This window comes from Somniosus microcephalus, chromosome 26 (genome assembly GCF_052327205.1).
Source record: "Somniosus microcephalus isolate GS21.2 chromosome 26, FLI_Smic_1.0, whole genome shotgun sequence".
NCBI classification, from domain to species: domain Eukaryota; kingdom Metazoa; phylum Chordata; class Chondrichthyes; order Squaliformes; family Somniosidae; genus Somniosus; species Somniosus microcephalus.
Genome location: NC_141012.1, coordinates 56045539 through 56071581, shown reverse-complemented (window position 1 = coordinate 56071581; position 26043 = coordinate 56045539). Strand labels below are relative to the sequence as shown.

Sequence of the window (26043 nt, the reverse complement as noted above, 5' to 3'; positions counted from 1 at the left end):
TCCAGGAGCCTCTGACTGCTGCAGACCTCCTTCACGTCTCCTCCAACACAGTGGGGTTCTCCGAGGTCGGGAAGCCTTCACCTGTGAAGGTAAAGTGGCACTAATCCTTTTTCCTGCCTGTTAACTACCTGTTAACAGGCAGTTAAAAGGATTAAATGCCTTTCCCGCCTCCAGGAGATGGGACCCAAAGCTGCACATCTTCCCGCCTCCTGGCAAAAGGGCACGGAGGCGGGATGGGGGCGGGTTTGCCATCCGCCCCCACTTTCTGTTACTTTACTGGCAGCCCCACCTCCATACCTGCCTCCTCGGGGCTGAGAAAATCCAAACCATTGCCACACAGTGAGCCAGTGTAGGTCAGCGAGCACAGGGGTGATGGGTGAGTGGGACTTGATGCGAGTTAGGACACGGACAGCAGAGTTTTGGATGGGCTCAAGTTTATGTAGGGTGGAAGATGGGTGGCCAGCCAGGAGAGTATTGGAATAGTGAAGTCTCGAGGTAACAAAGGGTTTCAGCAGCAAATGAGCTGAGGAAGGGTTGGAGTCAGGCGATGTACAGAGGTGGAAATAGCAGTCTTGGTGATGGCGTGGATATGTGGTCGGAAAATCTTCTTGGATAAATGGACACCACATTGTGGGTAAAATAAAAGGCTGTTTTACATTAGTAAAGAATGACCCTTTATACAGAGTGACTCGGAGCCACAGGAGGAAGTGGAGCAATTGCTGGTGCCACGGACAAACTTGTCCCACAAACACAGCACCAAGGTTGCGAAGGGTCTGGTTCAGCTTCAGACAGTTGCCAGGGAGAGGGATGGAGTCGATGGTCAGGGAACGGAGCTTGTGGCCGGGACCGAAGACAATGGCTTCGGTCTTCCCAATATATAGTTGGAAGAAATTTCTGCTCATCCAGTACTGGATGTTGGACAAGCAGCATGAGAAGTCCAAGATATTGGAGGGGTCAAGACACGGGATATGATCAGCACTTACAGAGGCAGCAGCTGTAGCAGAGGGAAGGGCTTTACGGAAAACATCCTCTGTTAACTGTATCACAACATCATCAATATTCAAAATACAGAGAGCAGGAGCTCATATACATTCAATGCAAGGAGCCTGGGGAATAAAGCTGATGAGCTGAGGGCACAGATAGACACGTGGGAGTCTGATATTATAGCTATTACTGAGACATGACTGAGAGAAGGGCAGGAATGGCAGCTCAACATTCCTGGCTACAGGGTTTTCAGACGAGATAGAGAGGGTGATAAAAAAGATGGGGGGTTCACAATATTGATTAAAGAATCAATTAGAGCTGTGAGGAGGGAGGATATCTTAGAAGGATCATCAAACGAGGCCAGATGGGTTGAATTGAAGAACAAAAAAGGGGCAGTCACACTGCTGGGAGTGTACAATAGACCCCCAAACAGTCAGAGGGAGATAGAAGAGCAAATATGTAGGCAAATTTCTGAGACGTGCAAAAATAGGGCAGTAACAGTAGGGGATTTCAACTTCCCTAATATTAACTGGGATAAAATTAGTGTGAAAGGTATAGAGGGAGCAGAATTCTTAAAATGCATTCAGGAGAACTGTTTTAGCCAGTACGTAGCAAATCCAACAAGACAGGGGGCGGTTCTGGACCTAGTTTTAGGGAATGAAGCTGGGCAGGTGGAAAGAATATCCGTGGGAGAGCATATTGGTGCTAGTGACCATAATTCTGTTAGATTTAGCGTAGTTATGGAAAAGGACAAGGATAGACCCGGAGTAAAAGTTCTCAATTGGAGAAAAGCTAATTTTACAAAGCTGAGATTGAATTGAACTAAAGTGGACTGGGAACAGCTACTTGGCAGTAAATCCATGTCAGAGCAGTGGGAGGCATTCAAGGAGGGGATCCTGAGGGTTCAGAGCAAGGATGTTGTCTGCCCGGTGCCAGGGTTAACGACATCTCCTCTGGGCTGGAGAGAAACATGGAGTGGAAGGGGGAGGATCCAGTTGTCATGGTCCATGTAGGTACCAATGACATAGGTAGGACAAAGAAAGAGGTTCTGCTGAGGGAGTATGAGCAGCTAGGGGCTAAATTAAAAAGCAGAACCACAAAGGTAATAATCTCTAGATTACTACCTGAGCCACGAGCGAATTTGCATAGGGTAAATAAGATCAGAGAAATTAACGAGTGGCTCAAAGACTGGTGTGGGAGAAATGGGTTTTGATTTGTGGGGCATTGGCACCAGTACTGGGATAAGAGGGAGCTGTTCCGTTTGGACGGGCTTCACTTGAACCATGCTGGGGCTAGAGTCCTGGCGAATTGAATAACTAGGGCTGGAGAGAGGGCTTTAAACTAAATAGTGGGAGGGAGGATCCAGGTGAGCAGGAATTTAAAAAGTCAATGAGAAATGAGAAAGCAATAGAGTAGGATAGAGATGGGGGAAATAATAACCAGAGTGTGACAGGAAGGGACAGAATGTTTAAAAATAAGAGAGCAACAGAAAATGGGGCCAAAACAAGAAGAAATGGGAAAAAGACAAAGTTAAAAGCTTTATATCTGAATGCACGCAGCATTCGTAACAAGATAGATGAGTTGACGGCACAATTAGATACAAATGGGTATGATCTGATCGCCATTACAGAGATGTGGTTGCAAGGTGACCAGGGCTGGGAACTGAATATTCCAGGGTATTCGATAATTTGGAAGGATAGACAGAAAGGAAAGGGAGGTGGGGTGGCTTTGTTGGTAAAGGATGGGATCAGTGCAGTGATGAGAAGTGATATTGGCTCAGGGCGGCACGGTGGCACGGTGGCGTAGTGGTTAGCACTGTTGCCTCACAGCACCAGGGACCCGGATTCGAATCCGGCCTCGGGTGACTGTCTGTGTGGAGTTTGCACATTCTCCCCGTGTTTGCGTGGGTTTCCTCCGGGTGCTCCGGTTTCCTCCCACAGTCCAAAGATGTGCGGGTTAGGTTGATTGGCTATGATAAATTGACCCTTAGTGTTAGGGGGATTAAATACGTGGGGTTACGGGGATAGGGTGGGATATGTGGGGGTTACAGGGATCGGGTGGGATATGTGTCGGTGCAGGCTCGATGGGCCGAAATGGCCTCTATCTGCACTGTGGGGTTTCTGTGATTCTGTGAAGACCAAGATGTAGAATCGGTTTAGGTGGAGCTAAAAAATAATAAGGGGAAAAAGTCTCTGGTGGGCGTAGTCTACGGGCCCCCAAACAGTAGCAATACTGTTGGACAGAGTATAAATCAACAAATAATGAAGGCCTGTAAAAAAGGTACGGTAATAATCATGGGTGATTTTAATCTCCATATTGATTGGACAAACCAAATTGGCCATGGTAGCCTTGAGGAGGTGTTCATAGAGTGTATCCGGGATGGTTTCCTAGAACAGTATTTAATGGAACCAACCAGGGAGCAGGCTATCTTGGATATGGTACTGTGTAATGAGACAGAATTAATAAATGATCTCATAGTAAAGGATCTTCTAGGAAAGAGTGATCATAACATGGTTGAATTTCAAATTCAGTTGGAGGGTGAGAAAGTTGTATCTCAAACCAGTGTCCTGATCTTAAACAAAGGCAATTACAATGGCATGAGGGCAGAACTGGCTAAAATGGACTGGAAAAATAAATTAAAAGGTAATACAGTTGAAATGCAGTGGCAGACATTTAAGGAGATATTTTATAACAAAAATATATTCCAGTGAGAAAGAAAGATTTTGAGAGGGGAGCATTGAAAATGAAGGCATACAATGTTGCCAAGATTGGTGAGAGGCTAGAGGATTGGGCAATTTTTAAAAACCAGCAAAGGATGACCAAAAAAATAATAAAGAGAGAGAAGATGAATCATGAGAGTAAACTGGCAAGAAATATTAAAACAGAAAGTAAGAGCTTCTACAGGTATATAAAAAGGAAGAGAGTAGCTAAAGTAAACGTTGGTCCCTTAGAGGATGAGAATGGGGAATTAATAATGAGGAACAGGGAAATGGCAGAGTCTCTGACCAAATATTTTGTATCTGTCTTCACGGTAGAAGACACTAACAACACCCCAATAATGGATAATCAAGGTGCCACAGGGAGGGGGGAACTAAAGACAATCACTATCACTAAGGAAAAAGTAATTGGTAAAATAATGGGACTAAAAGACGACAAGTCCCCTGGACCAGATGGCCTGCATCCCAGGGTCTTAAAAGAAGTGGCTGCAGAGATCGCGGATGCATTGGTTGCAATATACCAAAATTCCCTGGACTCTGGAGAGGTCCCAGTGAATTGGAAAACCGCAAATGTAACACCCCTATTTAAGAAAGGAGGGAGACAGAAAGCAGGAAACTATAGGCCCATTAGCCTAATACCTGTCATTGGGAAAATGCTGGAGTCCTTCATTAAGGAAGCAGTAGCAGGGCATTTAGAAAAACATACTGCAGTCAAGCAGAGTTAGCATGGTTTTAGGAAAGGGAAATCATGTTTAACAAATTTGCTGGAGTTCTTTGAGGATGTAACGAGTAGGGTGGATAAGGGTGAGCCAGTGGATGTGGTGTATTTGGATTTCCAGAAGGCATTCTATAAGGTGCCACATAAAAGGTTACTGCATAAGATAAGAGCTCACGGAGTTGGGGGTAATATATTAACATGGATAGAGAATTGGCTAACTAACAGAATGTAGAGAGTCGGGATAAATGGGTCATTTTCCAGTTGGCGAACGGTAACTAGTGGGGTGCCACAGGGATCGGTGCTGGGGTCTCAACTACTTACAAGCTACATTAATGACTTGGATGAAGGGACTGAGTGTAATGTAGTCAAATTTTCTGATACAAAGATGGGTGGGAAAGCAAGTTGTGCAGAGGACTCAAAGAATCTGCAAAGGATTATAGACAGGCTAAGTGAGTGGGCAAACATTTGGCAGATGGAGTATAATGTGGGAAAGTGCGAGGTTATCCACTTTGGCAGGAAAAATAAAAAAACAAATTATTATTTAACTGGAGAGAGATTACAAAATGCTACAGCTCAGAGGGACCTGGGGGTCCTTGTGCATGAAACACAAAAAGTTAGCATGCAGGTACAGCAAGTAATCAAAAAGGCAAATGGAATGTTGGCCTTTATTGCAGGGGGTTGGAGTATAAAAACAGGGAAGTCCTGCTACAACTGTACAGGGTATTGGTGAGACCGCACCTGGAGTGCTGCGTACAGTTTTGGTCTCCTTATTTAAGGAAGGATATACTTGCATTGGAGGCAGTTCAGAGACGATTCACTCGGTTGATTCCTGAGATGAGGGGGTTGACATATGAGGAAAGGTTGAGCAGGCTGGGCCTATACTCATTGGAGTTTAGAAGAATGAGAGGTGATCGTATTGAAACATATAAGATACTCAGGGGGCTCGACAAGGTAGATGCTGAGAGGATGTTTCCCCTCGTGGGGAAATCGAGAACTCGGGGGCACAGTCTCAGAATAAAGGGTCGCTCTTTTAGAACTGAGATGAGGAGGAATTTCTTCTCTCAGAGGGTCGTAAATCTATGGAATTCTCTGCCCCAGAGAGCTGTGGAGGCTGGGTCATCAAATACATTTAAGGTGGAGATAGACAGATTTTTGCAAGATAAGGGAGTGAAGGGTTATGGGGAGCGAGCAGGGAAGTGGCTTTGAGCCCAAGATCAGCCATGATCTTATTGAATGGCGGAGCAGGCTCGAGGGGCCAAGTGGCCTATTCCTGCTTATTTCTAATGTTCTTATGTAATGCATTTGAGGAGGGCTAACAAGGCAAGGGAATACACGATAAATGGTAGAATACAGAGAAGTGTAGAAGATCAGAGGGACCTTGGAGTGCAGGTCCACAGATCCCTGAAGGTAGCAGGACAGATAGATAAGGTGGTTAAGAAGGCATACAGAATGCTTGCCTTTATTAGCCGAGGCATAGAATATAAGAGCACGGGTTTCTGCTTCAACTGTATAAAACACTAGTTAGGCCGCAGCTAGAGTTCTGGTCACCACATTACAGGAAGGATGTGATTGCACTAGAGAGGGTGCAGAGGAGATTTACGAAGATGTTGCCTGGGCTGGGGAATTTTAGCTATGAGGAAAGATTGCAGAGGCTGGGTCTGTTTTCTTTGGAACAGAGGAGGCTGAGGGGAGACCTTATTGAGGTGTATAAAATTATGAGGGGCCTAGATAGAGTGGATAGGAAGGACCTACTTCCCTTAACAGAAGGGTCAATAACCAGGGGCACAGATTTAAAGTAATTGGTAGAAGGTTTAGAGGGGATTTGAGGAAAAAATTTTCACCCAACGGGTGGTGGGGGTCTGGAACTCACTGCCTGAAAGGGTGGTAGAGGCAGGAACCCTAACCACATTTAAAAAGTACTTGGATATGCAGTTGAAGTGCCGTAACCTGCAGGGCTACAGACCAAGAGCTGGAAAGTGGGATTAGGCTGGAGAGCTCTTCGTCAGCCGACACAGAGACGATGGGCTGAATGGCCTCCTTCTGTGCTGTAAATTTCTATGATTCTATGTAGGTATTTATAGTAATAAATAATAATAAACAACAGATTGATACAGTATCTATCCTCTGTATCTGGGAGTAACAGCAGATACTGATCGAGATGCTGATGAACAGCCCTTTGTTCTGGGTTAGTTTACATGGGACAAGTTGTACCGTTTAATGCGGCTGGGTTGCTCTCTTCCTGTAGGCTTGCCTGACGGGATCTGTAAAACGAAGAAAAGATCTTGGTGAAAGTCAGGTTCGATCACTTGTTCCCAAAGACAGGCCCACCAGTCTAATGTCAGTGGTGGCGAAACGTTTAGAGACAATAACCCAGGACAAAATTAATTGTCACTTGGAAAAATATGGATTAATAAATGAAAGTCAGCGCAGATTTATTAAAGGCAAATGGTGTTTGACGAACTTGATTGAATTCTTTGATGAAGTAACAGAGAAGGTGGATGAGGGCAGTGTGGTTGATGTTGTGCAGATGGATTTTCAAAAGACGTTTGACAAATTAGCACAACAGACTTGTTAACAAAATTAAAGCCCATTTGACAAAGTGGTAGCAAAATTGGTTAAGGGATAAAAAGGAAAGAGTAGTGGTGAACATAAAACCAGAAAATGCTGGGAATACGCGGCAGGTCAGGCAGCATCTGTGGAGAGAGAAACAGAGTTAACATTTCAGGTCGATCCAGAGTAGTGGTGAACGGTTGTTTTTCAGACTGGAAGGGAAGGAAACAGTGGTGTTCCCCAGGGTCAGTATTGGGACCACTGCTCTTGTTGATATATATTAATGACCTGGAGTATACAGGGAATAATTACAAAGTTTGCAGATGAAATGAAACTCGGAAATGTAGTACGCAGTGAGGAGGATAGTAACAGACTTCAGGAGGACATAGACAGACTGGTGAAATGGGCAGACACATGGCAGATGAAATTTAACACAGAGCAGTAAGAAGTGATTAACTTTGGTAGGAAGAATGAGGAGATCAATACAAACTAAATGGTTCAATTTTAAAGGGGGTGCAGGAATAGAGAGAGCTGGGGGTTCACGTGCACAAATCTTTGAAGGTGGCAGCACAAGTTGAGAAGGCTGTTAGAAAAGCACACGGGATCCTGGGCTTTATCAATAGAGGCATGGAGTACAAATGGAAGGAAGTCATGGCAAAGGTCTTGTAGCAGGGTGATTGAGGGCCAGTATGTCAGGGAATGGCCCCTTTAAGAACCTCCCCAATAAAGTTAATTGCACCTGGAGGGGGAGGTGACCTTGCCCAGCCAGGTGAGGTTCAGGCGAAGTAAGGGTTGAGAGAGGCTGGGAGTTGAAGAGCTGAAAGACGTACTGTGTGACCTTGCTTTGTGTTTTGTGGAATTAAAAAAAGGTGTTTGAAACTTAGATTCATCAAGGACCACAGTTTGTAAGGGAAAGGAGGTTCCGAAATGGTAGGACACTGTCACATACTGTTTCAGAGTGGGAATCGAGTCCAACAGAGAAAGAAAGAGACCAACCCAATCGAGGAAATATTGAGAGAACTGATGTGGAACACAAGCTCTGCAAGAGGCCCATGGGAGTTGTTAGATTAAAGCTATAATTGTACAAATTCCTTGGGGTGTCCCTCTCAGTGGTCACTCTGACGTTAATGTCTACATGGGGCAGGGATACCCAGAAACTACCAGAAATGCGCTTCAAATATACAACTTCCTGTCCACTGAGGGAAGTGTCTGCTGCCCAGCACAGGGCGACTTCCCTCCCTCCCATCTGAATCAGGAGATACTGGGTTCAAGGCTCAGACTGGAAGGTCAGTACAGAGAACGCCGCACTGTCGGAGGGCCAGTACTGAGGGAGCGCTGCACTGTCGGAGGGTCAGTACTAAGGGAGTGCTGCACAGTCGGAGGGTCAGTACTGAGGGAGCGCTGCACTGTCGGAGGTAAATTAGTGAGTAAATGCTGCACTATTGGGGGTCAGTACTGAGGGAGCACTGCACTCTCAGAGGGGCAATATTGAGGGAGCGCTGCACTGTCGGAGGAGCAGTACTGAGGGAGCGCTGCACTGTCAGAGGTACATTAGTGAGGGAGTGCTGCACTGTCGGAGGGGCAATACTGAGGGAGTGCTGCACTGTCGGCGGTGCAATACTGAGGGAGGGCTGCACTGTCAGAGGGGCAGTACAGTGTGAGTGCTACAGTCTCAGAGGGGCAGCACTGAGGGAGTGCTGACCTGTCAAAGGGGTAGTGCTGAGGGAGCGCTGCACTGTCAGAGGGTCCGTAATGTGGGAGCGCTGCACAGTCAGAGGGGCAGTACTGAGTGAGCTCTGCATTGTCGGAGGGGTAATATTCAGGAAGCACTGCACTGTCGGAGGGGCAGTACTGAGGAAGCGTTGGACTGTTGGAGGGGCAGTACTGAGGGAGTGCTGTACAGTCGGAGGGTCAGTACTGAGTGAGCGCTGCACTGTCGGAGGTATATTAGTGAGGAAATGCTGCACTGTCTGGTGGCAGTACTGAGGGAGCGCTGCACTGTAGGAGGGACAATACTGAGAGAGCGCTGCACTGTTGGTTGGGCAGTACTGAGGCAGCGCTGCAATGTCGGAGGTGCATTAGTGAGGGAGTGCTACACTGTCGAAGGGGTAGTACTGAGGGAGTGCTAAACTGTCGGAGGGGCAGTACTGAGGGTGCACTGTCGGCGGTGTAGTGTATGTATCCGTCTACCTTTAAGAAAACCATTGTATGTAACCGTTCACCTTTAAGAGAACTATTTTAGGTATGGCACTACTTTGTTGGCTTCTGTATACTGCAATACCGACGGTGACCACACCGGTATATAAGTGCTGTGTCAGGATTTATTTGGCAGATTCGCCCTGACCTTCGAATAGTAAAGTCCTGTTTTAAGTTACTCTGGTAGTCTGTGTATTAATTAACTAAACAACCCACAGACTTTACAGTGGCGATGAGTCCGATCGTACCCTGCGGCAACAATACTTCCGAAGCAGTTAACGAGCGTCGAGAAGAGGCAACCGCCCTCGTCATTCTGCTGGGAGAAAACTCGAGTCTGCAGAGCTGGAAAGGAGGAAGAATTCAGAGACAAAGACTTCCATCAGCAACAGGCACTGACTGTCCCTTCTGCCACGGTGAGGAGTGAGCCGATCAGCACGAGAAGCAAGCCGGCCACGGTGACTGTGAGTAAGGGAAAAGTAAAAAGAATAACCGGAGGATAAGGGCGGTGCACTCGATCACGGTCGAGGGGGAAAGGAGCCGGACAGAAGTCGGGCCAAGAGGCGCTGAGACTGGGGCAGCGTGGAGCAAGGAAGCCGCGGTACAGACAGGCTGGGGACGCAATGGCGTCGTGAGACAGCTAGACCGTGACCGGCGAAAAAGGCCGGGCAGCGACCGAAGCCATGAAGCGCTGCGACCGGGACCGTAGGCGCGGGAAGAGATAAACTCAGCCGCAGCCGGGGAGGGAAGCACCGGACTGCGAGAGGGCTGGGAGGGCGATTGGGAGCCGAGTGAGCGGGAGAGGCAGAGCCGACCAAGGGGGAACTGAGCGAGAGCCAGTCCAGCGGCTGAAACTGTTCTCCGTCAACGGGGTGTACCCAGCGCCGGTAGAGCTGAGCGAGCGGGAGAGAGACAGAGCCCGAGCAAGGGGAACCGAGCGAGAGCCAGCCCAGCAGCTGAAACTGTTCGCCGTCAACTGTACCCAGCGCCGGTTGCCCTGCCGAGAAAAGGGAAAGCCCTGAAGCCGACGCGCAGGCTGTGAACCTGAAAGCCAGCGGCCGTCGCCCGTGGGGAAAGTGTACCCCTCCCGCTAGGGAAGAAACGCGGGAAGCCGCCATTAGGCGGGGAAGAAGACAGAAGCGGGAAACCGCCATTGAAGTGGGCGGGGAGAGAAGATAAGCGCGGGAAACCGCCATTTTCGCGGGAACCGCCATCTTGGAAAAAAAAAAGAAAAGAAAATTTAAAGAAATAATTCGTGGTGTTATCAGGAAGAGAGGAAGATGCCTAAGCGTGGTAACATCAACGATTTTAATTCCAAGGTAGAAGACTGGGCCACGTATGTGGAACGCATTGAGATCTATTGTGAGGCCAATAAAATAGAAGAAGATGACAAAGCTATAACCTTGCTAAACTCGATGGGCGCGAAGACATACGGGCTCTTGAAGCATCTACTAGCACCAGCTAAACTGGCGGATCAGACTTTCGATGATATTGTGACTGTTCTGAAGGATCACTTGAACCCCACACCGTTGATGTTGGCGGAACGATTCAAATTCTATGCGAGAACGCAAAGGAAAGACGAAAGCAACGCAGAATACTTGGTCGAACTGCGTAGACTAGCGAAACACTGCCAGTTTGGAGGGAATCTGACAGAGGCATTGCGAGACAAGTTCGTGTGCGGGTTGTCAAAGGAAGGAACGCAAAAGCGAATACTCGAAGAGAACGACCTTACACTTGACAGGGCTGTCCTTATTGCAGCATCGCACGAAGCCGCAGTGAAGGGAACTGCGGAAATGCAGCTAAAGGCAGCGGCACTCAGTGTGGATCAAATTACCTCGAGTACAACAAAATGCTATCGTTGTAGGAAGACAACACACGACCAGAACCAATGCTGGTTTAAGAACCAGGAATGTAGGAAATGTGGCAAACTGGGTCACATAGCTAAGGTATGCCGGTCAGGGAAGAAGACCAACAACCAAAGGAAGCCATCACAGGAAAAGTACAACAAGGTACACAAGGTGGCTGAGAAGAGTTCAGACGAACAGAATTCGGACTCAGACCCAAACGGCCAGGAGCTGGGCAGTCTGAGAATTCACAATGTGAGTAAGGAAGCTGACCTACAAACTATCTGGGTCATGCTAAAAATAGCTGGAGTCCAAGTGAAAATGGAGTTGGACACTGGATCAGCTCTATCAGTCATAAATCGAAGGGATTACCACCGGCTATTCTCACATATACCCTTAAGAGATACCAAGTTCGTATTGCAGACATACACGGGGCATAAAGTATACCCCATGGGGAAGATAAGAGTCAAGGTGAGAGATGGGGGTAAAGAACACCCAAGAATGAACTTATACGTACTACCTGAGGGAGGACCACCACTTCTGGGATGGGAGTGGATCAAGAAAATAGACATGGAATGGCACTATCTAAAAGCCATAACGAGTGAGGACTCGGTGCAGACAATCAGCTCAGATTCTGAAACGGATGACGATAAGACCAACCCAAATATGAAAGACAAGGCTAAAATGGACTTGCCGACTAAGGTTGGAAGAACGAAGGCATGCATAAAGGCTTATGCTCCAGAGAAGAGCAAAGTTTCAGAACAGAACTCCACCGAACAACGACAACATAGTTTGACAGAGAATTCTGAGTCTGTTCAGTTTACGAACATATCCATGACTGACGAACACCGAGCTCGGACTCAACTTTATTTCAAATTACGACAGCAAGTAGAACAAGTAAGTTACCATCTCGAACAAGAGATGAAAACAATGAAAAAGTTCTATGACACCGAATGGGAGAATCTGGAAAGACAACAGAAGCAGCTAGCTCAAGCAGAGAGCGACCATAGAGCCATTGTGACCAATTACCGATCACATCTCCCTTATGCTGTTCAGGAGTTAGAATATTTGCAGGAAGGAGCAAATGAAGAGGAATCTTCAGGAAGCCAGGATTTTATTCCCGTTCTTCTCTATGACTCCTTACAAGCAGAGTTTGAGAAGTTGAAGGAATAGTATGAACAGGCCCAGGCTACAATCCTGGAGGGGATTAACTCAGCAACCTCCGAAAAGCTAGTTTCAGTAGAAGCATATGAGCAACTAAAGGTTGAACATGAGCAAGAAGTCCAAAGGCTGCAGGAAATTCTTGATGAGCTCAAGGCCAAGACAGACTCATTGGTAGAAGTTCCATCCATAGATGAGAAATTAGAGGTGAAAGACATGGCAGAACATGAAAGACAAGATGTCCAAGAACTCATAAAAATATTGAAGGAAACCCAAGACAAATCTGAGGCGGCAATGACCGAGGTTCAACAACTTGAAGAACAGATTCAACTGGGAATCCTTTCAGTGGAAGAAAAGGAAACTGTAAGAAACACAGAGGCTGTAAGAATGGCCCCTGAACATGAGCTAGAGAGCATCAAGGCGCAACTTCTCCGAGCGCTGAAAGCCAAAGTACAAGAGGAAAAGAAGGTGAAAGCATTGGAGGAAAAGGTGGATGAAATGGAGAAGACTCTGATCCACAGTGTTCCTGTGGAAGAGTTAACGGTCAGCCAACTCCTTCATATGCTGAGGGACAAGACTCTGCAATGGGAACAATCTGAACACGAGCTTCAATCTTCAAAGGGAAGGAGTTCGGAGCTCTCAAAAGTTGTGGAAATAGCTGAGGTTGCAGCACAGATTTTACTGGGATGCCAAAAGTACGCTGAATCACGTCTATGTGAACAACAGAATGTTGAAACAGCTGCTCCAGTAGAAGGATTGAATAGCCCGATCAATCAATCCCCGATGGAAGGGGAAGTGTTGAAATCACAAATTAGGTCATTAGTGAAGGATTTGCAGGAAACCCAGGAAGAGCGGGATGAATATGAACGCATGAAGAAGCCTCTTCAGGAAAGATGTCTAGGGAGGGAACAACAGTTGGCTAACATCCAGTTGGGTAAGGAAGAAGTAGCAGGCCCTCTCGCTAGACTAGTTCAGGATGACACCGAATATGACCATGACCTGTTGAGTGACACGGAATATTACAAGGTCTGCCCAGCTTGTGATGAAAACTCCCAAAGTGCAGAAATCAGGATGAAGCACTTAAAGTCTAAGGAACATAGGGAGATGGTGGCGCTACAGCTGGCAGCTGATAAGGGAGCCCCGAGAGGCTCCAAGAAGCAGAAAAGAAAAAGACGAAGCAGAAGGTGATAACCATCATTATCACTTCTGCCAGATCATGTACATGGGCCCTACGAAGGGAGCCAAATCAGTTGGCAAGTAGGAAAAATTACCAAGGCAGTCCAGCTGTTTGTAAAAGTCAGCACTGCTGGTTCAGCAGGACGGAAGTTCAAGCTGTTAAGTCAAGGGAAAGACTATTGGATGAGTCACGCTAGCAATGTGAACCGGCTACACCACAGAGATGTTGTTCGGACCGAGTCAAGACCAGAGACTGAATCTGTGAACTGTTCCCGCAGAGACTGAATCTGTAAACTGTTTCCCGCATCGATTATACCTGTGAATTGTTTTACATGAAGTTGAATATATGTTATGTTTAATGGGGGACTAAGTATGTTGTAAGCTAAAAAGGGAGGATTGTAGTGTATGTATCCGTCTACCTTTAAGAAAACCATTGTATGTAACCGTTCACCTTTAAGAGAATTATTTTAGGTGTGGCACTACTTTGTTGGCTTCTGTATACTGTAATACCGACGGTGACCACACCGGTATATAAGTGCTGTGTCAGGATTTATTTGGCAGATTTGCCCTGACCTTCGAATAGTAAAGTCCTGTTTTAAGTTACTCTGGTAGTCTGCGTATTAATTAACTAAACAACCCACAGACTTTACAGGCGGGTCAGTACTGAGGAAGCGCTGGACTGTGGGAGGGTCAGTACTAAGGGAGTGCTGTGCAGTCGGAGGGTCAGTACTGAGGGAGCGCAGCACTGTCGGAGGTATATTAGTGAGGAAATGCTGCACTGTCGCGGGGCAATACTGAGGAAGCGCTGCACTGTCGGAGGTACATTAGTGAGGGAGTGCTGCACAGTTGGAGGGGCAGTACTGAGGGTGTGCTGCACTGTCAGAGGGGCAATACTGAGGGAGTGCTGCACTGTCAGAAGGGCAGTAAAGAGGGAGTGCTGCACTGTCAGAGGGGCAGTACTGAGGGAGTGCTGAACTGTCGAAGAGGTAGTGCTGAGGGAGCGCTGCACTGTCGGGGGGCAGTACTGAGGGAGCGCTGCACTGTCAGAGAGGCAGTACTGAGGGAGTGCTACACTGTTGGAGGGGCAGTACTGAGTGAGTGCTGAACAGTCGGAGGGTCAGTACTGAGGGAGCGCAGCACTGTCGCAGGTATATTAGTGAGGAAATGCTGCACTGTCGGGGGCAGTACTGAGGGAGCGCTGCAATGTCGGAGTGGCAATATTGAGGGAGCGCTGCACTGTCGGAGGGGCAGCACTGAGGGAGTGCTGCACTGTCGGATGGGAAGTACTGAGGGAGTGCTGCACTGTCGGAGGGTCAGTACTGAGGGAGCGCTGCACTGTCGGAGGTACATTAGTGAGGGAGTGCTGTACTGTCGGAGGGGCAATACTGAGGGAGGGCTGCACTCTCAGAGGGGCAGTACAGAGGGAGTGCTACACTGTCGACGGGGTTGTGCTGAGGGAACACTGCACTGTCGGAGGGGCCTTACTGTGGGAGCGCTGCACCATCTGAGGGGCAATACTGAGGGAGCGCTGCACTGTCGGAGGGGCAGTACTCAGGGAGCGCTGCACTGTTGGAGGTGCATTAGTGAGAAAGTGCTACACTGTCGAAGGGGCAGTGCTGAGGGTGCGCTGCACTGTCGGAGGTGCAATACTGAGGGAGGGCTGCACTGTCAGAGGGGCAGTACAGGGTGAGTGCTAAACTGTCAGATGTACATTCGTGAGGGAGTGCTGCACTGTCGGAGGGGCAGTACTGAGGGAGTGCTGATCTGTCGAAGGGTTACTGCTGAGGGAGCGCTGCACAGTCAGAGGGGCAGTACTGAGGGAGTGCTGTACTGTCGGAGGGGTAATGCTGAGGAAGAACTGCACTGTCGGAGGGGCAGTACTGAGGAAGCGCTGGACTGTTGGAGGGTCAGTACTGAGGGAGCGCTGCACTGTCGGAGGTATATTAGTGAGGAAATGCTGCACTGTCGGGTGGCAGTACTGAGGGAGCGCTGCACTGTTGAAGGGGCAATACTGAGTTAGTGCTGCAATGTCGAAGGTGCATTAGTGAGGGAATGCTAAACTGTCGAAGGGGTAGTGCTGTGGGAGTGCTGCTCTGTCGGAGGGGCAGTACTGTGGGTGCACTGCACTGTCGGAGTGTCACTACTGAGGAAGCGCAGGACTGTGGGAGGCTCAGTACTGAGGGAGTGCTGCACAGTCGGAGGGTCAGTACTGAGTGAGCGCTGCACTGTCGGAGGTGTATTAGTGAGGAAATGCTGCACTGTCTGGTGGCAGTAGTGAGGGAGTGCTGCACAGTAGGAGCGACAATACTGAGAGAGCGCTGCACTGTTGGTTGGGCAGTACTGAGGCAGCGCTGCAATGTCGGAGGTGCATTAGTGAGAGAGTGCTACACTGTCGAAGGGGTAGTGCTGAGGGAGCGCTGCACTGTCGGAGGGGCAGTACTGAGGGAGTGCTAAACTGTTGAAGGGGCAGTACTGAGGGTGCACTGTCGGCGGGTCAGTACTGAGGAAGCGATGGACTGTGGGAGGGTCACTAATAAGGGAGTGCTGTACAGTCGGAGGGTCAGTACTGAGGGAGCGCAGCACTGTCGGAGTTACATTGGTGAGGAAATGCTGAACTGTCGCGGGGCAGTACTGAGGAAGCGCTGCACTGTCGGAGGTACATTAGTGAGGGATTGCTGCAGAGTTGGAGGGGCAGTACTGAGGGTGTGCCGCACTGTCAGAGGGGCAATACTGAGGGAGTGCTGCACTGTCAGAGGGGCAGTAAAGAGGGAGTGCTACACTGTCAGAGGGGCAGTACTGAGGGAGTGCTGATCTGTCGAAGGGGTACTGCTGAAGGAGCGCTGCACTGTCGGAGGCGCCGTAATGAGGGAGCGCTGCACAGTCAGAGGGGCAGTACTGAGGGAGCTCTGCATTGTCGGAGGGGTAATGCTGAGGAAGAACTGCATTGTCGGAGGGGCAGTACTGAGGAAGCGCTGGACTGTTGGAGCGTCAGTACTGAGGGAGCGCTGCACTGTCAGAGGTATATTAGTGAGGAAATGCTGCACTGTCGGGTGGCAGTACTGAGGGAGCGCTGCACTGTCAGAGGGGCAATACTGAGGGAGTGCTGCACTGTCAGAGGGGCAGTAAAGAGGGAGTGCTACACTGTCAGAGGGGCAGTACTGAGGGAGTGCTGAACAGTCGAAGAGGTAGTGCTGAGGGAGCGCTGCACTGTCGGAGGGGCAGTACTGAGGGAGCGCTGCACTGTCAGAGAGGCAGTACTGAGGGAGTGCTACACTTTTGGAGGGGCAGTACTGAGTGAGTGCTGAACAGTCGGAGGGTCAGTACTGAGGGGGCGCAGCACTGTCGCAGGTATATTAGTGAGGAAATGCTGCACTGTCGGGGGGCAGTACGGAGGGAGCGCTGCAATGTCGGTGTGGCAATATTGAGGGAGCGCTGCACTGACGGAGGGGCAGTACTGAGGGAGCGCTGCACTGTCGGATGGGAAGTACTGAGGGTGTGCTGCACTGTCGGAGGGTCAGTACTGAGGGAGCGCTGCACTGTCGGAGGTACAGTGGTGAGGGAGTGCTGCACTGTTGGAGGGGCAGTACTGAGGGAGTGCTGTACTGTCGGAGGGGCAAAACTGAGGGAGGGCTGCACTCTCAGAGGGGCAGTACAGAGGGAGTGCTACACTGTCAGAGGGGCAGTACTGAGGGAGTGCTGAACTGTCAACGGGGTTTTGCTGAGGGAGCACTGCACTGTCGGAGGGGCCTTACTGTGGGAGCGCTGCACCGTCAGAGGGGCAATACTGAGGGAGCGCTGCACTGTCGGAGGGGCAGTACTCAGGGAACGCTGCACTGTCGGAGGTGCATTAGTGAGAAAGTGCTACACTGTCGAAGGGGTAGTGCTGAGGGCGCGCTGCACTGTCGGAGGTGCAATACTGAGGGAGGGCTGCACTGTCAGAGGGGCAGTACAGAGAGAGTGCTAAACTGTCAGAGGAACATTCGTGAGGCAGTGCTGATCTGTCGAAGGGGTACTGCTGAGGAAGCGCCGCACTGTCGGAGGGGCCGTAATGAGGGAGTGCTGCACAGTCAGAGGGGCAGTATTGAGGGAGCTCTGCATTGTCGGAGGGGTAATGCTGAGGAAGAACTGCACTGTCGGAGGGGCAGTACTGAGGAAGCGCTGGACTGTTGGAGGGTCAGTACTCAGGGAGCGCTGCACTGTCGGAGGTATATTAGTGAGGAAATGCTGCACTGTCGGGTGGCAGTACTGAGGGAGCGCTGCACTGTAGGAGGGACAATACTGAGAGAGCGCTGCACTGTTGGAGGGGCAGTACTGAGGCAGCGCTGCAATGTCGGAGGTGCATTAGTGAGGGAATGCTACACTGTCGAAGGGGTAGTGCTGAGGGAGCGCTGCACTGTCGGAGGGTCAGTACTGAGGAAGCGCTGGACAGTGGGAGGGTCAGTACTAAGGGAGTGCTGTACAATCGGAGGGTCAGTACTGAGGGAGCGCAGCACTGTCGGAGATATATTAGTGAGGAAATGCTGCACTGTCGGGGGGCAGTCCTGAGGAAGCGCTGCACTGTCGGAGGGGCAGTACTGAGGGAGTGCTCCAATGTCAAAGGGGTAGTGCTGAGGGAGCGCTGCACTGTCGGAGGGGCAGTACAGAGGGAGTGCTACACTGTCAGAGGGGTAGTACTGAGGGAGTGCTGCACTGTCGGAGAGTCAGTACTAAGGGAGCGCTGCACTGTCAGAGGTACATTAGTGAGGGAGTGCTGCACTGTCGGAGGGGCAGTACTGAGGGAGTGCTGCAATGTCGGAGGGGCAATACTGAGGGAGGGCTGCACTGTCAGAGGGGCAGTACATATGGATTGCTACTGTGTCTGAGGGGCAGTACTGAGGGACTGCTGAACTGTCGAAGGGGTAGTGCTGAGGCAGCACTGCACTGTCGGAGGGGCATTACAGAGGGAGCCCTGCATCATCAGAGGGGCAGTACTGAGGGAGATCTGCATTGTTGGAGGGGTAGTACTGAGGAAGCGCTGCACTCTCAGTGGGGCAGTACTGAGGAAACGCTGGACTGTTGGAGGGGCAGTACTGAGGGTGTGCTGTACAGTTGGAGGGTCAGTACTGAGGGAGCGCTGCACTGTCGGAGGTATATTAGTGAGAAAATGCTGCACTGTCGGCTGGCAGTACTGAGGGAGCGCTGCACTGTCGGAGAGGCAACACTGAGGGAGCGCTGCGCTGTCGGAGGGGCAGTACTGAGGGAGCGCTGCACTGTCGGAGGTGCATTAGTGAGGGAGTGCTGCACTGTCGGAGGGTCAGTACTGAGGGAGTGCAGCACCGTCGGAGGTATATTAGTGAGGAAATGCTGCACTGTCGGGGGGCAGTACTGAGGGAGCGCTGCACTGTCGGAGGGGCAATATTGAGGGTGTGCTGCACTGTCGGAGGGGCAGTACTGAGGGAGCACTGCACTGTTGGAGGTACATTAGTGAGGGAGTGCTTCACTGTCGAAGGGGTGGTGCTGAGGGAGCACTGCACTGTCGGAGGGACAGTACTGAGGGAGTGCTGCACTGTCGGAGGGTCAGTACTGAGGGAGCGCTGCACTGTCGGAGGGGCAGTACTGAGGGACTGCTGCACTGTCGGAGGGGCAATACTGACGGAGCGCTGCACTGTCGAAGGGGTAGTGCTGAGAGAGCGCTGCACTGTCGGAGGGGCAGTACTGAGGGAGCTCTGCATTGTCGGCGGGGCAGTTCTGAGGAATAGCTACACTGTCGGAGGGGCAGTACTGAGGGAATGCTGCACTGTCGGAGGGGCAGTACTGAGGGAGCGCTGCACTGTCGGATGTCAGTCTGAGGGAGAGCTTCACTGTTGGACGTGTAGTACTGAGGGAGTGCTGCACTGCCGGAGGGGCAATATTTACGGAGCGCTGCAGTGTCGGAGGGGTAGTACTAAGTGAGGGCTACACTGTCGGAAGGGCAATACTGAGGGAGTGCTTCAATGTCAGAGGGGCAGTACTGAGGGAGAGCTTCACTGTGAGAAGGGCAGTACTGAGGGAGCACTGCAATGTCGGAGGGGCAATACTGAGGGAGCGCTGCACTGTCGGAGGGGCAATTCTGATGGAGCATTGCACTGTCTGAGGGGCGGTACTGAGGGTGTGCAGCACTGTCTGAGGGACAGTACCGATGGAGCACTGCACTGTCGGACGGGCAGTACTGAGGAAATGCTGGACTGTTGGAGGGGCAGTACTGAGGGAGTGCTGTACAGTCAGAGTGTCTTAACTGAGGGAGCGCTGCACTATCGGAGGTATATTAGTGAGGAAATGCTGCACTGTCGTGGGGCAGTACTGAGGGAGCACTATACTGTTGGAGGGGCAATACTGAGTGTGCGCTGCACTGTTGGAGGGGCAGTACTGATGGAGCGCTGCACTGTCGGAGGTGCATTAGTGGAGTGCTACACTGTCGGAGGGGAAGTACTGAGGGTGTTCTGCACTGTCAGTGGGGCAGTACTGAGGAAGTGCTGGACTGTTGGAGGGGCAGTACTGAGGGAGTGCTGTACTGTCGGAGGGTCAGTACTGAGGGAGCGCAGCACTGTTGGAGGTATATTAGTGAGGAAATGCTGCACTGTCGTGGGGCTGTACTGAGGGAGTGCTGCACTGTCAGAGGTACATTAGTGAGGGAGTGCTTCACTGTTGAAGGGGTAGAGCAGAGGGAGCGCTGCAATCTCAGAGGGGCAATATTGAGGGAGCGCTGCACTGTCGGAGGAGCAGTACTGAGGGAGCGCAGCACTGTTGGAGGTATATTAGTGAGGAAATGCTGCACTATCGTGGGGCTGCACTGAGGGAGCACTGCACTGTTGGAGGTACATTAGTCAGGGAGTGCTGCACTGTCGGAGGGGCAGCACTGAGGGTGTGCTGCACTGTCGGCGGTGCAAGACTGAGGGAGGGCTGCACTGTCAGAGGGGCAGTACAGAGTGAGTGCTACACTGTCAGAGGGGCAGCACTGAGGGAGTGCTGACCTGTCGAAGGGATAGTGCTGAGGGAGCGCTGCAATGTCGGAGGGGCAGTACTGAGGGAGTGCTAAACTGTCGGAGTGGCAGTTCTGAGGGTGCACTGCACTGTCGGATGGTCAGTACTGAGGAAGCGCTGGACTGTGGGAGGGTCAGTACTAAGGGAGTGCTGTACAGCCGGTGATGCATTTTGGACGGACAAATAAGGCAAGGGAATACACAATGAGTGGTAGGACCCTAGGAAGTACAGAGGGTCAGAGGGACCTTGGTGTACATGTACATAGATCTCTGAAGGCAGCGGAACAGGTAGATAAGGTGGTTAAAAAGGCATATGGGATACTTGCCCTCATTAGCCGAGGCACAGAATATAAGAGCAGGGAGGTTATGATGGAGCTGTACAAAATGCTGGTGAGGCCACAGCTGGAGTACTGTGTGCAGTTCTGGACACCTCACTATAGGAAGGATGTGATTGCTTTGGAGAGGGTGCAGAGAAGATTCACCAGGATGTTACCTGGGATGGAGCGCCTCAGCTATGAAGAAAGACTAAACAGGCTGGGGTTGTTTTCCTTGGAGCAAAGAAGGCTGAGGGGGGACCTGATTGAGGTGTACAAAATGATGAGGGGCATAGATAGGGTAGATAAAGAGGAACTTTTCCCCTTAGTAGGGTGGTCAATAACAAGGGGGCATAGATTCAGGGTAAGGGGCAGGAGATTTAGAGGGGATTTGAGGAGGAACTTTTTCACCCAGAGGGTGGTTGGAATCTGGAACTCACTGCCTGAAAGGGTGGTAGAGGCAGGAACCCTCACAACATTCAAGAAGCATTTGGATGAGCACTTGAAATGCCATTGCATACAAGGCTATGGACCAAATGCTGGAAAATGGGATTAGACTGGACAGGGATGGATGGGCGGCGCAGACACGATGGGCCGAAGGGCCTCTTTCTGTGCTGTAAAACTCTATGGCCTAGAAATTCAGTTGGCGCCGCACCAGGGCTTTAGCGCCGGAAAGTTAGCGCCGGCGCTAAGTCCCCCTGCGCGCGCCAAAAATTCAGTAGCGCCGCGCCCAAACGGCTGCCGGCGCTACTGAAGGGTTTTTGCGCCTGAAAATGGGCGCTACCTGCCGCATTGCGGCGCTATTCCGGCGCTGCGGCGCCCGATGCGGTGCGACAGGCTCGGGAAGTGCAGGCCTCCTCCTTCAGTTAAGGAGGAGCTGCCTGCACCCGCCCGCTGGCCGGTAAAATCTTCACAAAAATGAGCCCGGCACCTCGGGGAAGTGCCGGGCTCGCAGCCCAGAAGCATCTGTTCCGCGGGGGGTGGTGGAGGAGTCCGGGGAGGGAGGTGCGGGCAGGCGGCCGGCGGGAAAGCGGCCGGCCGCCGCGCGACCTTAATGCGCCGGCGCAAACTCCTGTAAGACTCGGTTGTCAGAGTCTTAGTTGCGGCTGCCACGGGCGAGGCGGCCGCAACTCAATTTTGGCGCTGGGGCCCGTCACCACGGCAACCGGGACGCTGCGCACACCGATGATGTCATCGGTGCCGGCGCAGCGCAACCGGTCTACCGCCGATGGTAGGGCCCCAGGGAATTTCTGAACCGGCTGTAAGTCCAGCGCAATGACCTCTAGCGCCGCAAAATGGGCGCAAAGCCCACTCAATTTCTAGGCCTATGACTCTATGACTCTATGAGCCGGAGGGTCAGTACCGAGGGAGCGCAGCACTGTCGGAGGTATATTAGTGAGGAAATGCTGCACTGTCGCGGGGAGGTACTGAGGCAGCGCTGTACTGTCGGAGGTACATTAGTGAGGGAGTGCTGCACAGTTGGAGGGGCAGTACTGAGGGGGTGCTGCACTGTCAGAGGGGCAATATTGAGGCAGTGCTGCACTGTCAGAGGGGCAGTAAAGAGGGAGTGCTACACTGTCAGAGGGGCAGTACTGAGGGAGTGCAGAACTGTCGAAGAGGTAGTGCTGAGGGAGCGCTGCACTGTCGGAGGGGCAGTATTGAGGGAGCGCTGCACTGTCAGAGAGGCAGTACTGAGGGAGTGCTACACTGTTGGAGGGGCTGTATTGAGGGTGCACTGCACTGTCGGAGGGGCAGTACTGAGGAAGCGCTGGACTGTTGGAGGGGCAGTACTGAGTGAGTGCTGAACAGTCGGAGGGGCAGTGCTGAGGGAGCGCTGCAATGTCAGAGTGGCAATATTGAGGGAGTGCTGCAGTGTCGGAGGGACAGTACTGAGGGAGCGCTGCACTGTCGGATGGGAAGTACTGAGGGAGTGCTGCACTGTCGGAGGTACATTAGTGAGGGAGTGCTGCACTGTCGGAGGGGCTATACTGAGGGAGTGCTGTACTGTTGGAGGGGCAATACTGAGGGAGGGCTGCACTCTCAGAGGGGCAGTACAGAGGGAGTGCTACACTGTCAGAGGGGCAGTACTGAGGGAGTGCTGAACTGTCGAAGGGGTTGTGCTGAGGGAGCACTGCACTGTCGGAGGGGCCTTACTGTGGGAGCGCTGCACCATCAGAGGGGCAATACTGAGGGAGCGCTGCATTGTCGGAGGGGCAATACTCAGGGAGCGCTGCACTGTCAGAGGTGCATTAGTGAGAAACTGCTACACTGTCGAAGGGGTAATGCTGAGGGCACGCTGCACTGTCGGTGGGGCAGTACTGAGGGAGTGCTACCCTGATGGAGGGGCAGTACCGAGGGTGCAATGCAGTGTCGGAGTGGCAGTACTGAGGAAGCGCTAGACTGTTGGAGGGGCAGTACTGAGGGAGTGCTGTACAGTCAGAGAGTCAGTACTAAGGGAACGCAGCACTGTCGGAGGTATATTAGTGAGGAAATGCTGCACTGTCGGGGGTCAGTACTGAGGGAGCGCTGTACTCTCAGAGGGGCAATATTGAGGGAGCGTTGCACTGTCGGAGGAGCAGTACTGAGGGAGCGCTGCACTGTCGGAGGTACATTAGTGAGGGAATGCTGCACTGTCAGACGGGCAGTACTGGGGGAGTGCTACACTGTCGGAGGTGCAATACTGAGGGAGGGCTGCACTGTCAGATGGGCAGTACTGAGGGAGTGCTGAACTGTCGAAGGGATAGTGCTGAGGGAGCGCTGCACTGTCGGAAGGGCCATACTGAGGGAGCGCTGCACAGTCAGAGGGGCAGTACTGAGGGAGCTCTGCATTGTCGGGGGGTTAATACTGAGGAAGCACTGCACTGTCGGAGGGGCAGTACTGAGGAAGCGCTGGACTTTTGGAGCGGCAGTACTGAGGGAGTGCTGTGCAGTCGGAGGGTCAGTACTGAGGGAGCGCTGCACTTTCGGAGGTATATTAGTGAGGAAATGCTGCACTGCCGGGTGGCAGTACTGAGGGAGCGATGCACTATCGGAGGGGCAATACTGAGGGAGCGCTGCACTGTCGGAGGGGCAATACTGATGGAGCGCTGCACTGTTGGAGGGGCAGTACTGAGGGAGCGCTGCACTGTCGGAGGGGCAATACTGAGGGAGCGCTGCACTGTTGGAGGGGCAGTACTGAGGGAGAGCTGCGATGTCGGAAGTGCATTAGTGAGGGAGTGCTACACTGTCAATGCGGTTGTGCTAAGGGAGCGCTGCACTGTCGGATGGGCAGTACTGAGGGAGTGATACAATGTCAGAGGGGCAGTACTGAGGGAGTGCTGCACTGTCGGAGGGTCAGTACTGAGGGAGCGCAGCACCGTCGGAGGTATATTAGTGAGGAAATGCTGCACTGTCGGGGGGCAGTACTGAGGGAGCGCTGCAATGTCGGAGGGGCAATATTGAGGGTGCGCTGCAATGTCGGAGGGGCAGTACTGAGGGAGTTCTGCACTGTCGGAGGGACAGTACTGAGGGAGCGCTGCTTTTTCAGAGGGGCAATATCGATGGAATGCTGCACTATCAGTAGGGCGGAACTGAGGGGGTGCTGCACTTTCAGATGGGCAATGCTGAGGGAGCGCTGCACTGTCAGAGGGGCAGTACTGATTGAGCTTTGCATTGTCAGAGGGGCAGTACTGAGGGAGCTTTGCATTGTCAGAGGGACAGTACTGAGGGAGGGCCAGTACTGAGGGTGCGCTGCATTTTCAGACGGGTAGTAATGAGGGAGTGCTGCACTGTCAGAGGTGCAATACTGACGGAGCGCTGCACTGTCGGAGGGGCAATACTGAGGGTGTGCAGCACTGAAGGAGGGGCAATACTGATGGAACGCTGTACTGTCGGAGGGTCAGTGCTGAGGGAGCGCTGCACTATCGGAGGGGCAGTACTGAAGCAGCGCTGCACTGTCGGAGCGGCAGTACTGAGGGGGCGCTGCACTGTCAGAGGGGCAGTAATGAGGGAGCGCCACACTATCGGAGGAGCAGTACTAATGGAGTGCTGCGCTTTCAGAGGGGCAGTACTGAGGGAGTGCTGCACTAGCAGAGGGGCAATACTGAGGCAATGCTACACTGTCGGAGGGTCAGCACTGAGTGAGCGCTGCACTGTGGGAAGGTCTATACTGAGCGAGTGCTGCACTTTGGTTAGGGCAGTATTGAGGGAGCGCCACACTATCGGAGGAGCAGTACTGAGGGAGTGCAGCACTATTGGAGGGGCAGTACTGAGGGAGTGCTGCTTTGTCAGAGGGTCAGTCTGAGGGAGCGCTGCAGTGGCGGACTGTCCATACTGATGGAACGCTGCACTGTCGGTGGATCAGTACTGAGGGAGCACTGCACTGTCAGAGGGGAAGTACAGAGTGAGTGCTGCACTGTCGGAGGGGCAGTACTGGGGGAGTGCTGCACTGTCGGAGGGACAGTACTAAGGGAGTGCCTCACTGTCGGAGGGGCAGTACTGAGGGAGCGCTGCACTGTCGGAGGGGCAGTACTGAGGGAGCGCTGCACTGTCAGAGGGGCAGTGCTGAGTGAGTGCTGCACTGTCAGAGGGGCAGTACTGAGGGAGCACTGCACTGTCAGAGGGGCAGTACTGGGGGGGTGCTGCACTGTCAGAGGGGCAGTACTGAGGGAGAGTTGCACTGTCGGAGGGACAATACTGACGGAACACTGCACTGATGGAGGGGCAGTACTGAATGAGCGCTGCAATGTCGACGGAGCAGTGCTGAGGGAGCGCTGCGCTGTCAGAGTTGCAGTACTGAGCGAGTGCTGCACTGTCAGAGGCAGTGCTGAGTGAGTGCTACACTGTCGGAGGTGCAGTACTGAGGGAGCGCTGCACTGTCGGAGAGGCAATACTGAGGGAGTGCTGCACTCTCGGAGGGACAGTACTGAGGGAGCGCTGCACTGTCGGAGGGGCAGTACTGATGGAATGCAACACTGTTGGATGGGCTGTACTGAGGGAGCACCGCATTGTCTGAGGTGCAGTACTGAGGGACCGCTGCACTGTCAGAGGGGCAGTACTGAGGGAGCACTGCACTGTCAGAGGGGCAGTACTGGGGGAGTGCTGCACTGTCAGAGGGGCAGTATTGAGGGAGAGATGCACTGTCGGAGGGGCAGTGCTGAGGGAGCGCTGCACTGTCAGAGGTGCAGTACTGAGGGAGTGCTGCACTGTCAGACGGGCAGTGCTGAGGGAGTGCTGCATTGTCAGAGGGGCAGTATTGAGTGAGCTCTGCATTGTCGGAGGGGTAATGCTGAGGAAGAACTGCACTGTCGGAGGGGCAGTACTGAGGAAGCGCTGGACTGTTGGAGGGTCAGTACTCAGTGAGCGCTGCACTGTCGGAGGTATATTAGTGAGGAAATGCTGCACTGTCGG

At 52.0% G+C, this 26043-nt stretch overlaps 1 protein-coding gene across 1 annotated transcript in view; it reads right to left on the bottom strand.

The window, feature by feature from the left end:
• tespa1 (thymocyte expressed, positive selection associated 1) overlaps positions 1-26043 on the bottom strand; it is a 203269-nt gene that overhangs the window by 91550 nt on the left and 85676 nt on the right. Inside the window, exon 4 of the mRNA XM_085968213.1 lies at positions 6631-6680. Within this exon, the coding sequence (XP_085824339.1) occupies positions 6631-6680 (50 nt within the window). The remainder of the gene's footprint in view (positions 1-6630; positions 6681-26043) is intronic.